General features: G+C 47.6%; 6 protein-coding genes and 1 non-coding gene across 7 annotated transcripts; 4 read left to right on the plus strand and 3 right to left on the minus strand.

The window, feature by feature from the left end:
• Positions 1 to 260: 260 nt before the first annotated feature.
• Positions 261 to 1,758, minus strand: F9C07_2075543 (pyridoxal phosphate-dependent transferase; the record flags this gene model as incomplete). The annotated part of the gene is made up of 4 exons (XM_071508811.1): positions 261 to 680; positions 741 to 944; positions 1,003 to 1,371; positions 1,399 to 1,758. The coding sequence occupies 4 exons, from the start codon at positions 1,756 to 1,758 to the stop codon at positions 261 to 263; spliced, it is 1,353 nt and encodes a 450-aa protein (XP_071368038.1).
• A 144-nt stretch (positions 1,759 to 1,902) lies between these two features.
• Positions 1,903 to 2,454, plus strand: F9C07_11525 (RmlC-like cupin domain-containing protein; the record flags this gene model as incomplete). Its single annotated transcript, XM_071507637.1, has 1 exon — positions 1,903 to 2,454. The coding sequence occupies one exon, from the start codon at positions 1,903 to 1,905 to the stop codon at positions 2,452 to 2,454; it is 552 nt and encodes a 183-aa protein (XP_071368039.1).
• Positions 2,455 to 3,120: 666 nt separating this feature from the next.
• Positions 3,121 to 3,316, plus strand: F9C07_11524 (uncharacterized protein; the record flags this gene model as incomplete). Its single annotated transcript, XM_071507636.1, has 2 exons — positions 3,121 to 3,265; positions 3,300 to 3,316. 2 exons carry the CDS (start codon positions 3,121 to 3,123, stop codon positions 3,314 to 3,316), a joined length of 162 nt encoding a protein of 53 aa, XP_071368040.1.
• A 1,451-nt stretch (positions 3,317 to 4,767) lies between these two features.
• Positions 4,768 to 8,553, plus strand: F9C07_11523 (uncharacterized protein). The gene is made up of 2 exons (XM_041286840.2): positions 4,768 to 6,663; positions 6,724 to 8,553. The coding sequence occupies exons 1-2, from the start codon at positions 4,968 to 4,970 to the stop codon at positions 8,529 to 8,531; spliced, it is 3,504 nt and encodes a 1,167-aa protein (XP_041148555.2). The 5' UTR covers positions 4,768 to 4,967; the 3' UTR covers positions 8,532 to 8,553.
• A 138-nt stretch (positions 8,554 to 8,691) lies between these two features.
• Positions 8,692 to 9,147, minus strand: F9C07_11522 (uncharacterized protein; the record flags this gene model as incomplete). The annotated part of the gene is made up of 1 exon (XM_041286750.1): positions 8,692 to 9,147. The coding sequence occupies one exon, from the start codon at positions 9,145 to 9,147 to the stop codon at positions 8,692 to 8,694; it is 456 nt and encodes a 151-aa protein (XP_041148554.1).
• A 295-nt stretch (positions 9,148 to 9,442) lies between these two features.
• F9C07_t216 lies at positions 9,443 to 9,513 on the plus strand. Its single transcript has one exon. It is a non-coding gene; the product is annotated as a tRNA-Gly (tRNA).
• A 712-nt stretch (positions 9,514 to 10,225) lies between these two features.
• On the minus strand, positions 10,226 to 12,106 carry F9C07_11521 (putative xylulose kinase; the record flags this gene model as incomplete). Its single annotated transcript, XM_041293654.1, has 3 exons — positions 10,226 to 11,254; positions 11,335 to 11,898; positions 11,966 to 12,106. 3 exons carry the CDS (start codon positions 12,104 to 12,106, stop codon positions 10,226 to 10,228), a joined length of 1,734 nt encoding a protein of 577 aa, XP_041148553.1.
• Positions 12,107 to 12,474: the final 368 nt, after the last annotated feature.

A 12,474-nucleotide genomic window follows, 5' to 3' on the forward strand; every position in this document is an offset into this window, starting at 1 on the left:
CCCAATGATCAAACAATAGCTTGAAACCAGATTACGAATCTCTTGCGGGCTGCAATTGCAATAGCTTGGCAGTTATCTGATTACCAGTAGAGACGTAGTCAGTTCTAATAACGGGCTTCGACTCGATTTGTTTCTGACCTCCGAGCTAGCTCTCTTAAGTACAACCTTGGCCATCCGCTACTTGTTCCGAAAACCCCATATACAATTTCCACCGAATGCTCACAGCTCAACTAAAGCTTGCCCTCATCAACTGTACTTTGTTATGTGAGAAATGGCCGACTTGTCTCTATGATAGCGATCTTGAGTAGAGGAATAATATCCCCTAGCTCACTACCCATCACCGTATAAAGTGGACATACCAGAATATGATCGACTTGGTATTTTCCTGTGTGCCCCAAGTTTCCAAGGATGTTCAACGCCATATCCAGACTTTTCTTGACAACTTGGGAGCAGAACTTGACTTGTCCAGGGAAAAGTGTCTTCGCCTTCTTGTTAAGTACAAACTCGACTGCCCAAAATAGACCTCGGCCTCGAATGTTGCCTACCAATGGAAGAGGTCCGATTTCCTTTCTCAGAAGAGTCTCCAGCTTCTGTCCTATATACGCACAGCGCTCAATGAGATTATCACGCTTGATTATCTTCTGTGCTGCGATAGCGGCAGCGTATGCTAGAGGATGAGCCTGTCATAAACAGAATTAGACTTTTTCTTCCAGCCTTAAGTGTTTCATGAACAAGAATACCTGGAAGGTATGACCATGTGCTAATCCACCGGACCCAGAAGATAGCGCCTGGAAGATCTTCTCATGCAGTAAGACTCCAGATAGAGGCACAAATCCTGCCCCGAGAGCCTTTCCAATGGTCTGGATATCGGGACCTCGGATTCCCTCTTGTTCCCATGCATGCATAGTGCCAGTCTTGCCCATTCCGCAAATGATCTGATAACACTTAAGATGATCCACAGCCAAGTATAACCTTTCAATCGGGTTCACGAAAGTCACTAACCTCATCCAAGATCAGTAGAACATCATATCGATCACGTATCCCCCTGATAGCTTTGAAATACCCATGCACAGCAGGCAAGCAGCCCAAGGTTGCTCCACTAACTGTTTCAGCAATGAATCCAGCCACACGATCTGGTCCAACTCGTAGGATCTCATCTTCAAATTGCCGGGAAAGTCGTTGAACAAATGCCTCGTCTGATTCGTCTTGGTCTTTCATGCGATAGGCATAACAAGGATCAACAAAAGAGACATTGGGAGACATGAAGTCCTGATAAAACTCCCTGCGCGATTCATGACCGGAAACACAGAGGGCTCCGATTGTATTCCCATGGTAGCTCTGTTTTCGCGCGATGAAGTGCGTCCGGCGTGGCTGGCCTCTCTCATGTCAATATTGAACGGCTAGCTTCAAAGCAGCATCGGTGGCTTCACTACCGAAATTGACAAAGATCGCTTTGGAAAGACCACCTGGCTTATGTGCCAGCAGCATATCTGCTAGTCGCTCTGTTGCATCATTTGTATATGGAGAACCGGAGTATGCATAGGCTATGTCGTTGCGGAGATGCGCGTTAATCGCATTGAATATCTCTGGCTGGGAGTGTCCGAGGCATGAGACTGAGGGGCCGAAGCTTGCATCGATCACTGTTTTGCCATTTTTGAGGATCAATCTGATTCCATCTCCGGCGACAATCTTTGAAGGTCTCTCGGAGAAAGACCGGTGGAGAATGTGGGATGAAGAAATGAACTCGTCGATAGTCATCTCCTCGTAGTCGGAGGTGGGTAACGACAAAATCGCAGGGTAACCGCACAAAGTATTCGTCACGACTCTTTTTCTTTAACTCTCGTACCTAAGTCCCAAACGGTATAGCTCCAAAGTATACTGACAAATTAAATCCATGAGCTAATGCACGAAACAGACCTACCGAGCGAAATGGAGAAAGGTGATCAATCTACCCTTGCCTACCGCGGTCCCAAGCTTCCAAACGTCGCAGAAGACCTGGTTGTCTCGAATGTGCTAGACCTTGACTGCGACGAGCGCCTATGGGTACCCCAAGCCCCAGATGTCTGGTTCCAGCCTTTATGTTTCAATGTGTCTCAGGGATATTTTGTCAATATTCTGCGCGTGGGAAAGAGCGGCATACTTTCTCGTCATCGGTACGCTGGCCCCGTACATGCTACCATCCTACGTGGCCGCTGGCATTATCTCGAGCATGACTGGTGGGCCGAGGAGGGTGGTTATGCCTATGAGCCTACGGAGGATATTTATACCCTGGAAGTCCCGGATGGAGTGAAGGAGATGGTTACGCTGTTCCATGTTACCGGTGCATGTATTTATGTCGACCCCGATGGAGTTGCCTTGAGTATTGAGGATGTATTCAGTAAGCTGCAGGCTGCCAGGAAGTATTATGAAGAGGTTGGGTTGGGAGCCAATTTTGCCGATCAGTTTGTGAGATAGAACTGCTTTTGAATTAAGGTTGTTTGATCAAGCCAAAATAAATGTTTATAGCATCGAAGAACGCGCACTTAGTCAAAGTAACACCTCCAGTCTCTCAGTTCCGATACATCAAAGCCCCAGTATTCCATGATTTGACTTCATTTGATTTCTCATATGGCCATTTTAGACACCTTTCTGACAATTCTTGTAGATATAACTAGTGTACTTGACATTCTAGCGTAGTGTTCCTATGATATCATCCAAAACTCTCCAACGAGCTTTGTCAAGTGGGTCAAACTTCGAGGTCTCACCCGTAATAAAGTCCAATAGATTGTATCCTATACTGTGTCCTAATTCTAAGCTTCATAAAGTTCGAATTCTCGAAACGTTCTCAATCCTTCTTGTTCCCCGAAAGCCGATCAATCTCACTATGTGTCAGCCTCTCCTCGAAAATTTCTTCTTCACTGACTTGAATCGAGTCGAGCACGCGAAGAGCTTCCCCAGGGATCCTAGGTCCCCGATACTTTCCCCTCTTCGAGAAGATATGAACAGCAAACACGATACCATCAAACCAACCGACACGACAGAGACATAGTTCATATTCTCTTTCGTGACAGGCCTCACCGAAGGCAGAAAAAAGACAATATACAATAAGGCGACCCACGCTACCGAGATAGCCGGCATCGAATGCTCGATATTATCGAATCACGAGGGTTCAAGAATGTAGAAGTGGCGCTTTCGGTCTTGGAGAAGTTATGGAGTCTGCAAATTGCCAGGAGGACGACTATGGAATCTGTACAGGTTGTCTGGCTTGATATTGTGCGACAGAATGGTATTGAGCTTTCTTTAACATGAGATCCGTACAGCTTTCACTCCGTTTTGATAATTTTGAAATATCCTTGTATGTTGTAACTCGAATTCTGCTGCTTTCGAGAAGATTTTATGTTTCTATTCTTTACAAGCCTTGAATCTCTGAGGACATATTATTGCCTATCTCACGATGGCAGAGGACGTTGTGTGATGAAATGAACAGTATCTTAATGTTTTGATTGATGAAAGCTTTTGTACGTAATGTAGCCACCTAGAAATTGCTCTCATTTCCCTTCAGGCGCGACAGTTTGGTTACTCCACTCCAAGACCCTTTCTCCTACCTTTTACACGCTCCTGCGAGCTATCTTGTGTTTCCTCTCTCGAGCCTCGACCTGTCTCTCTACCAGATTGCCTATCGGGCATTACCCCCATTGCGACTTGGCTACTTAACGTAATCCCAGAGCGAGTGGCCCATGCCACTCATAAGCGTAGATAGAAATGTATGGCAAGCCGTCCTATTAGATGACTATATTCTCCATTACTAGCCGGATATTTAAGTACCACACTAACCTCATAGAATCGTATATGCCGCCTTATTAATAGGGCCGAGAAGTTATATACATAATATCCCAAAAATGGCAATAGGAATTGGGAAGCATGTAGGTAGTCGCCCATAATTATTGATTAATGTCCAAGATGTTCATGGAAGCTCAGCTCAGTCCACGGTTCTGCGCTGGTTTACCCGATCGGGTATGGTCGGGTGTAGCCCAATTGGTGTTTGAGGGGATTTTGCCCTAGCTGCTGATGGGTAGTAATCCCTACGTGACTACTGCAAGAGATGGAAGGTATCTAGTACAGTTTAGTAGCTCCAGACTACCGTTTGGTTGAACTACCGCAGTAATTATGGATTCTCGAGCCAATTGATCGTCGATCGGAAGGTTACGATGCACACGTGAGATTAGCAGTAGAGTTAGCATGAGGAAGAGCGAAGCTCAAAGAAACGGCACTTCGTTAGTGGGGACACTGCAAGATGTTCCTCTCAGCGGGATCCAATTCCCTGTTCCAGCTGAAAGAGGCGCGGTTTCAAGCTAAAGCCATTAGGCTTGCCAATAAAGTTTGAGGCCAACAGCACCGCCGCCACAAGTGTCACCGAACCCTGACCATGAGATGAGTCAAAACAGAACCAAGAGGCTCTAGAACAGATAAAATTACGAAATGATCGCCAGTGAACGGTGTATCCGCCCATTAGGACTAGAGATCCAATTGTGCTAGTTCATATGGGGACCAACGAGCACGGAACGAAGGCAACAAAATTGTCTAGACCCACTCCTTGCCATGGTCTTTAGGCAGTTGGGTTCCACCGGATGGAGGCGAGACCCTGGCAAGACAAGGGTCCCCGTCAAGCCACAAGAAATTCTCACCTGCGAAGCTGAATGCCATATGTAGTATCCTTCTTCTCTGCCCCTTTTGCTCCGCCCAGGAACGTGTTGAAGCTGGTCAATACTATCCTCTGGTCGAGCGGTAAATCAAAGATTAGGGGCCACTGGAAACGTTTCACATATCACTCTGGAAACGCGAGTATCCCGCTGCGATTCATGACAGGTTGTTGCAGGCGATGTTCCCTATACCTATACCTAAGGCGTTCCACTGCGATTCATTCGGCTCTCTCCGACAGCATCCATAATGCGACTCGTTGATCAATTAATAAGGACACAACAAAACTAATGCGACAATGGAAGGATCTTATCGGGATGCCACACAGGGATCGAGCGCCGGGATGGCGTCCTGCTACGCTTCGTGGCATTTACTTGGGCTCGCTGGCCGGGCTCATGTTAACAATGTTGATCACGATAGGAGGAATCTACCTGGGTAGTGCAGCGAGAGGCGGACTCGCGATCTTTAGCTCGACCGAAGACATAGCTACGGCACAACAAGTGGCATATACCTTCGTGCCCATGGTGATGGGTGTTATAATCGGTGTCATGTGGTCCTTCACTGAGTATGATGCTCTTCGACTTGAGCCGTACTTCCTACTCTCAAACCCCAAAGGCGCTTCAGCTGATGTACTGCTTCTCAACTATGTTTTCGGCCATTTCACCACTACTCCATTTAGGGCAGCCCGCAACCGACATTGGGTCGCGTTCTGTGTGTCGATTCTGAGTATTTCATTGCAGTTGATACTCCCAGCAGTCCTGGGTAACCTTGTCAGCGCAGAGGTAGTCTCTTTGCATTTCCCGCAAACGCTAAAAACTTGGCCCAGGTTTATCAATCTAGATACGCATGCATACTGGACATTTCATAATATCGCGAATCAAGCACTCTCTATCAACCTTGCCCATTCGACTAACGATGTAATTGGGTCCAGAAGATATGCGATGCCCCCCGTTCAGACATATTGGAATAGTGGATCTGAGGAGGACATGTGGAGGCTGAACCAATCAGTATATTGGGCAGATGTATCGTGTGCTTACATCGACGGCGATGGTTTACTTGCGGAGCTGTCACGTATAGAGGGGGATCATGAAGCACTGCCTGTATCTGAGCTTCTCCTGTCAGATCAAGGCGGTACTCGACTAGCAAATGTTGCGGGGGCTTTCGACACTTGTACCGCGCGGTCCGATCAAGAGGAAGACATGGACATTCCTCAAATACAGTATTGGAAGCTGTTGCAATGGAATGAAAACCCAAAGTTCTGTGGACAATTCGACCTCGTCGGGGTTGCAGTGCATGCGAATCAAGTGGTAGACGCTCAGCATGGTTCGAACAAGTCTTCAGACCAATTCAGTCCATTTGGGTGCAGCGTCGATTATATGACGGCTGAGGCAGAGGTCACATTATATGCGAATGGCTCGGTCGCTTTGGTCGATGTTCAATCGGATGCAGCCACAAATCTGTCAGAGACTGGCTTTGATACAGTAATGTTTAGCAGCTCACTGCTGCGCATGGCAGTCGCTACCAATCATATGGATGACCAGTACGGGATGCTGTCCCAAGGTGATGTATGGTCTGAAGTTGATGCAGCTATCAGTCAGTCCTTCGTCCCTCTAATGAGCCGTACCTTTGACCTTCGGCAAACTGTTCATGTCAAGAGTATCCGTATTGTTCAGCGGGTCGCATTACTTGTCCAAAAGAGTAGTGTCCTTGTATCGGCAACGATCCTAACGTTTGGAGTGGTACTTGTTGCGACCCTCCTCTATCTGTACCCACGTCGTCCGAACTTTCTGAGCGGCAACCCTGCGTCGATTGCATCAATGTGTTGCATAGCTACAGATGTCATCGATGCTACAAGCCTGGAGAAGCTGTCCCAGATGGAACTTGAAGTTTTATCGACCCGGCAGCTTCGATGCTTCCTGCGCAAGGGCAGCTGTAGCTGGAGGGAAACTACTCAAGGACAGCGTCTGGCTATCTCCTTTCCTGATAGTAAGTCAAGCTGAACTGGGGTAACTGCGAGGCGATGGTATTGATATTGATGCATTACAGACGCCACTCCTCGAAGCCAAAAGAAGCCTCGGCGAAGGGCCGACCCTCCGCCCCCTTTCCTCATGATCCCTATCTTTATCCTGGAAATCTCAGCCTTTCTTGCCGCACTAGGAGGCATGCTCATTATCATTTCGAAGTCCTTCCAGTACGGATACTTCCCACCTTTGACTGATGTTAAAGCGGACGACCCAAGAATTATATGGATGTTGCTCCCTCCCGCCAGCGCTGCTCTCATACGGGGATTGTATATATCAGTTTACCAGAACTTCACTATTTTGGAGCCTTGGTTCATACTTCAAAAGGGCAACGCAACTGCTCGGTCCTCCTTTCTGCTAGACTATGGGTCCCAGAGCCCATTTGCCGTGGCGCTAAGGTGTTTCAATCGTCGTTATCTACTCCTTGGTCTTGTATCTTTGACGTGTATTCTCAACACGATTCTGACTATCCTTGCAAGCGCTCTATTCGCCCTGGAGTACACTCCGATGGCTACCGGCAACATTGTCCAATCGGAATATGACCATCAATCCTACAATGTCGGCAATCACACTTCGATCTTGTCCGAGGCCGATCTTTTCCAGAGTAGCATCTACACTGGCATATCTATACTTCCCTGGACTACTACAGCTCACTCCTTGCTTCCCGTGCAGTCGAACATGACTGAAGACCAATGGGCTACCAGTCCGTTAGTCGGCATCGGCGCCAGCCTAACATGTCAACCACTTTCTGTGGCAAACAGCCATTCTGAAGACATTCTTTCAGGTCCGACCTATTGGCAATACTCCCCATCCGGGCATCCGAATACAACTTGTCGTATCAGTGCGCAGGAATCAGCCCTCAGTGGCTCGAAAGCAACGTTTAACGTCGACTTCATTGCCCCCACCGAATCAGACCAGAAGCATCCCCTATGCCGAAGGCCTGGCATTCTGGTTGTTGCCCGATCGAACGAGGCAGGTCTTGCTGAAGTTCCACCAGAGAACATTGCTGCACTGTACTGCGAATCCAGTGCTACAATTCAAACCTTCCTTGCCACCTTCGACCTTCGCGGATATGTCGAGATCTATGATACTATGAACGGAACCGCCATCACGGAGGGTCCCATGCTAGCCAACGTCACTGCAAGCCTGGCTAATTACAATAGAGCATTTGCGAACCCACTTCAGGCTAATATCACTCAATACCCCGCGAAAGACCGTCACAAAATACTGCAGAACTGGTTCGGACTCTTGGCAGCCCATGTATACAAGCAGAAGAACACGAGCGATTCAACTACAATCGATATTGACCTTTTGATCGAGGCGGCAACCCTAGTCTATCAGACAGTGTTTGCGACTGATCTCACGCTCCATCGTGACTTTCACTTCAATCGCCTCTCTACACCCGTGTCGGTTCCCGATGCTACTATCTTCGATACCTTCATGTCCTTTATTCCGGTTCGGCCGGCTTTCATCGTGGTCTTCCTGATTATAGCCTTCGACACATTCGTCCTAATGTACGTGTTCATTACAAGAAAGAGAAGGTTTGACTTCCCCCGGAGCCCCCGATCAATTGGGTCAATGCTCCCCTGGATCGCTAAGAGTAAGATGCTGGACGATTTCAGAGATACTTCTTCGTGGAGCGCATCTGAACGGGCGGCACATCTGATGAAGTTAAATAAGAGATACGCTCTGATCAGGACGGATCTGGGCGATGGGAAGGGGACGTACGCACTGGATGAGGAGCCTAGTGTTGTAGGAGAGTGTGATGTTCGTGATATACCCGCCAAGGACCCTGTTGTTCAGAGTACGCCTGTACATAGTGATAGATCATAATGCATCAGAATCCACAGTCTCGAATCTCACTTGACGCTACAGCATAGGCTGCCTCACCCTGCTAGATACGGTGTAGGACAAAAGCCAGAGGCTGAGAATAACAATATGAGCGACATAGCAAGAGAAGGAATGAGTTGAGTAACTGCGTAACTGAGCAATATCATTCCCCTCTCTCCCCAGGACTACAGACAACAACCCCACACGGCTTCACTTCACCACTTTCCCTTTTCCTAATATTCTCCTGAATAACTTCCTTGTTCTCCTCAATCTCCTTTTTAAAACATGCTTTTTCCTCCTCTGCGAATGGTGGTGGTAATAACGAGGAGCCTGGCTTCCAGCACTGCTCCTGGGGCACTTTAGTTCCATCCACTCCACGATACATATCTTCCATCTGCGGGTCAAATGTATCCCGATCGAGAAAGGCTTTGATCAATCGGGGTGGAAGGCCGATGGCGTCTAGTATGTCGTGGTCAATTGTCGAAGCTTGGAGGACGCCATCGCAGCCCAGGACAAAGGCAGCCTCTGGGCCGGACTTCAGGTTGCGGAAGATATTGGATAATTCTTTTGAGTCAGGGTGGTTGCCGGGGTCAGGGCCGTAGTACCTGATGACAACCATTGTTTCGTTTTGATTTGGAGGATTGGGAAATATTTTTTTGGAGATGAGCATCATTGATCATCCAATGGGTGAGTTGACTCTTTATATAGAAAGATGATGAATGAGCCACATGACATCCCACCGCTTTGCAAAACAGCGATACTGTACTAGGTATCCTTGTAACAATACTTAGAGAAGAGTGAATCTACAACAGAGATATACTTGCAAGCTCTAGGGTAGCTTTACGATAGTATATTATTTTGCAATATAGAGCAAAATAACCAAAAACACTATATCAAGAGCCAATAGCTCGGCGGCATCATTGGTCTAGTGGTAGAATTCATCGTTGCCATCGATGAGGCCCGTGTTCGATTCACGGATGATGCACTAATCTTTTGCTTTTTCTTTTTCCTTTTCACTTTACATTCTTACCACCCTTGTTTTTATCTTTCTTATTCCCCTACATTTTTCCTTTCGAAAATAGAAACTGACAAGGAAAGCTTCGGGAAATGTCTTTTATCCCTGAGTATGTTTTGTTATAGGCGCAAACCCGTGCGAAACTCAAGCGGGTATCATGCGTATTATGCGTATAGGATTCAACCCCACACATTCTTGTATGTCCAATTGCCATATAACACGATGGATCTCAATGTATCGATAATTGGAGTTTTTTTACTACTTCGCCTTCTATTACAATCGAGGGGTGGATCATGGTGGCAAGGTCTGTGGATTCATTTCAACTGAAGGGTAATCCTCTTTATATATAAATTTACGGAAACCACATAAAATAGACGTTATCATTATATTCCATTTTTCTTGCCTATATATGATTTGTTAACAAATAGAGATTAGCTGATCTTACTCAAAAAGATATATTTAAACTGGCCGTTCGTAAGTAGTTATTCATGCCATTGGAGGACCTGAAGGGGTCCTGGCAGACGGGTAAAGCGCCGTGATCTGCCGTTGATGCGTACCCTCAATACCCCAACGCCAGTGATGCCAACGCCGTACTGAATTTGTTAGTCTTTGAATTCAATCTCCACTGAGCTGCTAGTGCCGTATAACCTCCACTTTGCTGGTGTCACATGGCCCGCATGGCTCACTTTGCCAGCGTCTGGTCAACCAACGCCCGATACTCTCTTTGTTTTTGACATTGGTCGAGAAAGACATGGTATTTTGCCTGCAATAAACTCTTTTCTCTCTGATCCTCAGTCGGGAAGAAACATTTCCCAGGCTTGCTCATCTTCTCCATAATCTCCTGGAGATCAGCTGTGTTTCCTTTCGCATCCGCGGTAGCAGCCTTAGCACCCAGCATTGCGGCTCCGTGACACACGGCCGCATTCACATAGAACGGAACCACAACAGTCATGTCACAAGCAGAGGCAATCAAGTTGACTAGAATGTCATTTTGGCATTGAGACCCCGACATGAAGATGGAGGTAATGTGATGACCGGACCGATTCATGCTCTTAATGATTTGTCGGGTCTGCAACGCGATGAATTCCAAGGTACTGTAGTAGAGGATGGCGAGGCTGTTGATTGATGTATCGCTTGTCAAACCGACGATTGAACCCGTCATCTTCGGATCAGCCATGGGGGATCGATTACCCCAAAGGTCCCCGTAGTAGAAGAAATGGCGTGCAAGGTATGCAACACAGGGGGCGTTGTTTTTATCAGCCATCTCCCGTAGATGCTCGTTTAGAAATGTGAAAATGTTGGTTTTCTGCACGTCTGCCAGGTCCTTCGCCTGATTATACGCCGGGTGAGTTTCAATAACATGCTTGAGTAGCTGGCCCGTTGCAGATTGCCCTCCTTCGGCCATCCAGCAATCGGGAAGTAAGACATCTCGATACGGTCCCCAAACACCAGGAACGAAAACGGGATTCGGCGACATAACGAGGTGACATGTGGAGGTTCCTGCTACCGCTGCGAGTCTAGTGAAGAGTTCTTGTCTCTTGTCGCTGGGGTTGCTGGGGAGATCAACCTTGGCTCCGACCGTGCCTATCCAGCCGGCATAGGCGTCGATAACACCACTACCAATGGGAATACCCACTGGTAAACCTAGCTCCTTGGCTGCTTTCTCGGATAGATAGCCGGCGAGCTCTCCTGCATGGAGATGTTGACCATTCTGTTTAACTATGGATTAGACACTTGTGACATCGCAAAGCCTACCTAACATTGGGTACGCTTCTGAAAGGTTTAACTCACCAGCCCATGTTTTCCCCCTATTGTGGAGAAAGCATTCTCCTTGAATTCACCAAGTCCAATGGTCTCGAAGAAGTCCTCGGCCCATCCACCAGGCACGCTACACTCAGGATCATTCGGCAGATATCCCTGCTTGCAAACGAGACTGCATAAGCTCCTCGTCTCACTACCGGTCGCAATATGAGTGAGAGCATCCGCCAAGTCATAGAACTTGTACTTTGCGAATGTCTCAGTGGGCATATTATTTTTCAGCCACAGGATCTTGGGGATCTCCATCTCAATCGACATTTTCCCTCCCACATAACTCAGCACCTTGTGTCCAGTGGCATTAATCTTATCTGTTTCACTTCCTGCTCTGTGATCCAGCCACAGGATCACGTTCCGGTCATTGTTGAATTCAGGCCCAGTAACGGAGACTGGCTCATCGGTATCGGTGGAGAAGGCAGCGAGAGAGCAAGTCGCGTCAAAGCCAATGCCACGGACGTGCGATGGGTCGATCTTGTTCTCGGCGAGTGCGCGACGTACTGCTAAGCTGATGCAGCGCCATATATCTGTGGTAGATTGTTCCTTTTACCAGATACACCGGGTCAATCACCGACCGTCACCAGATAAACGGAATTTGAGTAGAACTCACATAGTACACCTGTCCATAATGCCAAAGAGCAATATCTTCGGAGGCTAATCCGACTATCTCGCCGGTATGGTCAATGACACAAGCGCGTGCACTTCCCGTGCCTACGTCAACGCCGATGTAGTAGCTGTGTTGAAGTTGCATGATGGATTGCTTTCTAGGAGAATGATTGCTCTAGGATGATACGAGAGCTACGGAGTACGATGGTACTTAATACTTGAGACTACAGTCGGGCCACTTCAGAATGTTACCGCTGTTAATGTGTTGTTCTTTGGAACTGGACCCCAGAAATAACCGGTGAACATACCAGACGGAGCAGACGGCGTCTTTTGCCGTTGGATTTCCAACCGACCCAAGTTCTTCGGTGGCCGGATGCATCGTGGATCCACATTCTTTCCCCAGAGATCCACAAAGATCCACTTCCCTTTCGGCTAAAACGCCGTCTATTCCGTTCAATGTTATTTTCCTATACTGTCAACTAGAGAGAGGGGACGAGTTTCCTCACTCCACAA

This window comes from Aspergillus flavus, chromosome 6 (assembly GCF_009017415.1).
Source record: "Aspergillus flavus chromosome 6, complete sequence".
Taxonomy (NCBI): domain Eukaryota; kingdom Fungi; phylum Ascomycota; class Eurotiomycetes; order Eurotiales; family Aspergillaceae; genus Aspergillus; species Aspergillus flavus.

Coding starts and splice junctions, on each gene's coding strand:
- F9C07_11523 (XM_041286840.2), top strand. CDS start 4,968: ATGCGACAATGGAAGGATCTTATCGGGATGCCACACAGGGATCGAGCG. Junction 6,664..6,723: donor GGCTATCTCCTTTCCTGATA/GTAAGTCAAGCT, acceptor GATGCATTACAG/ACGCCACTCCTCGAAGCCAA.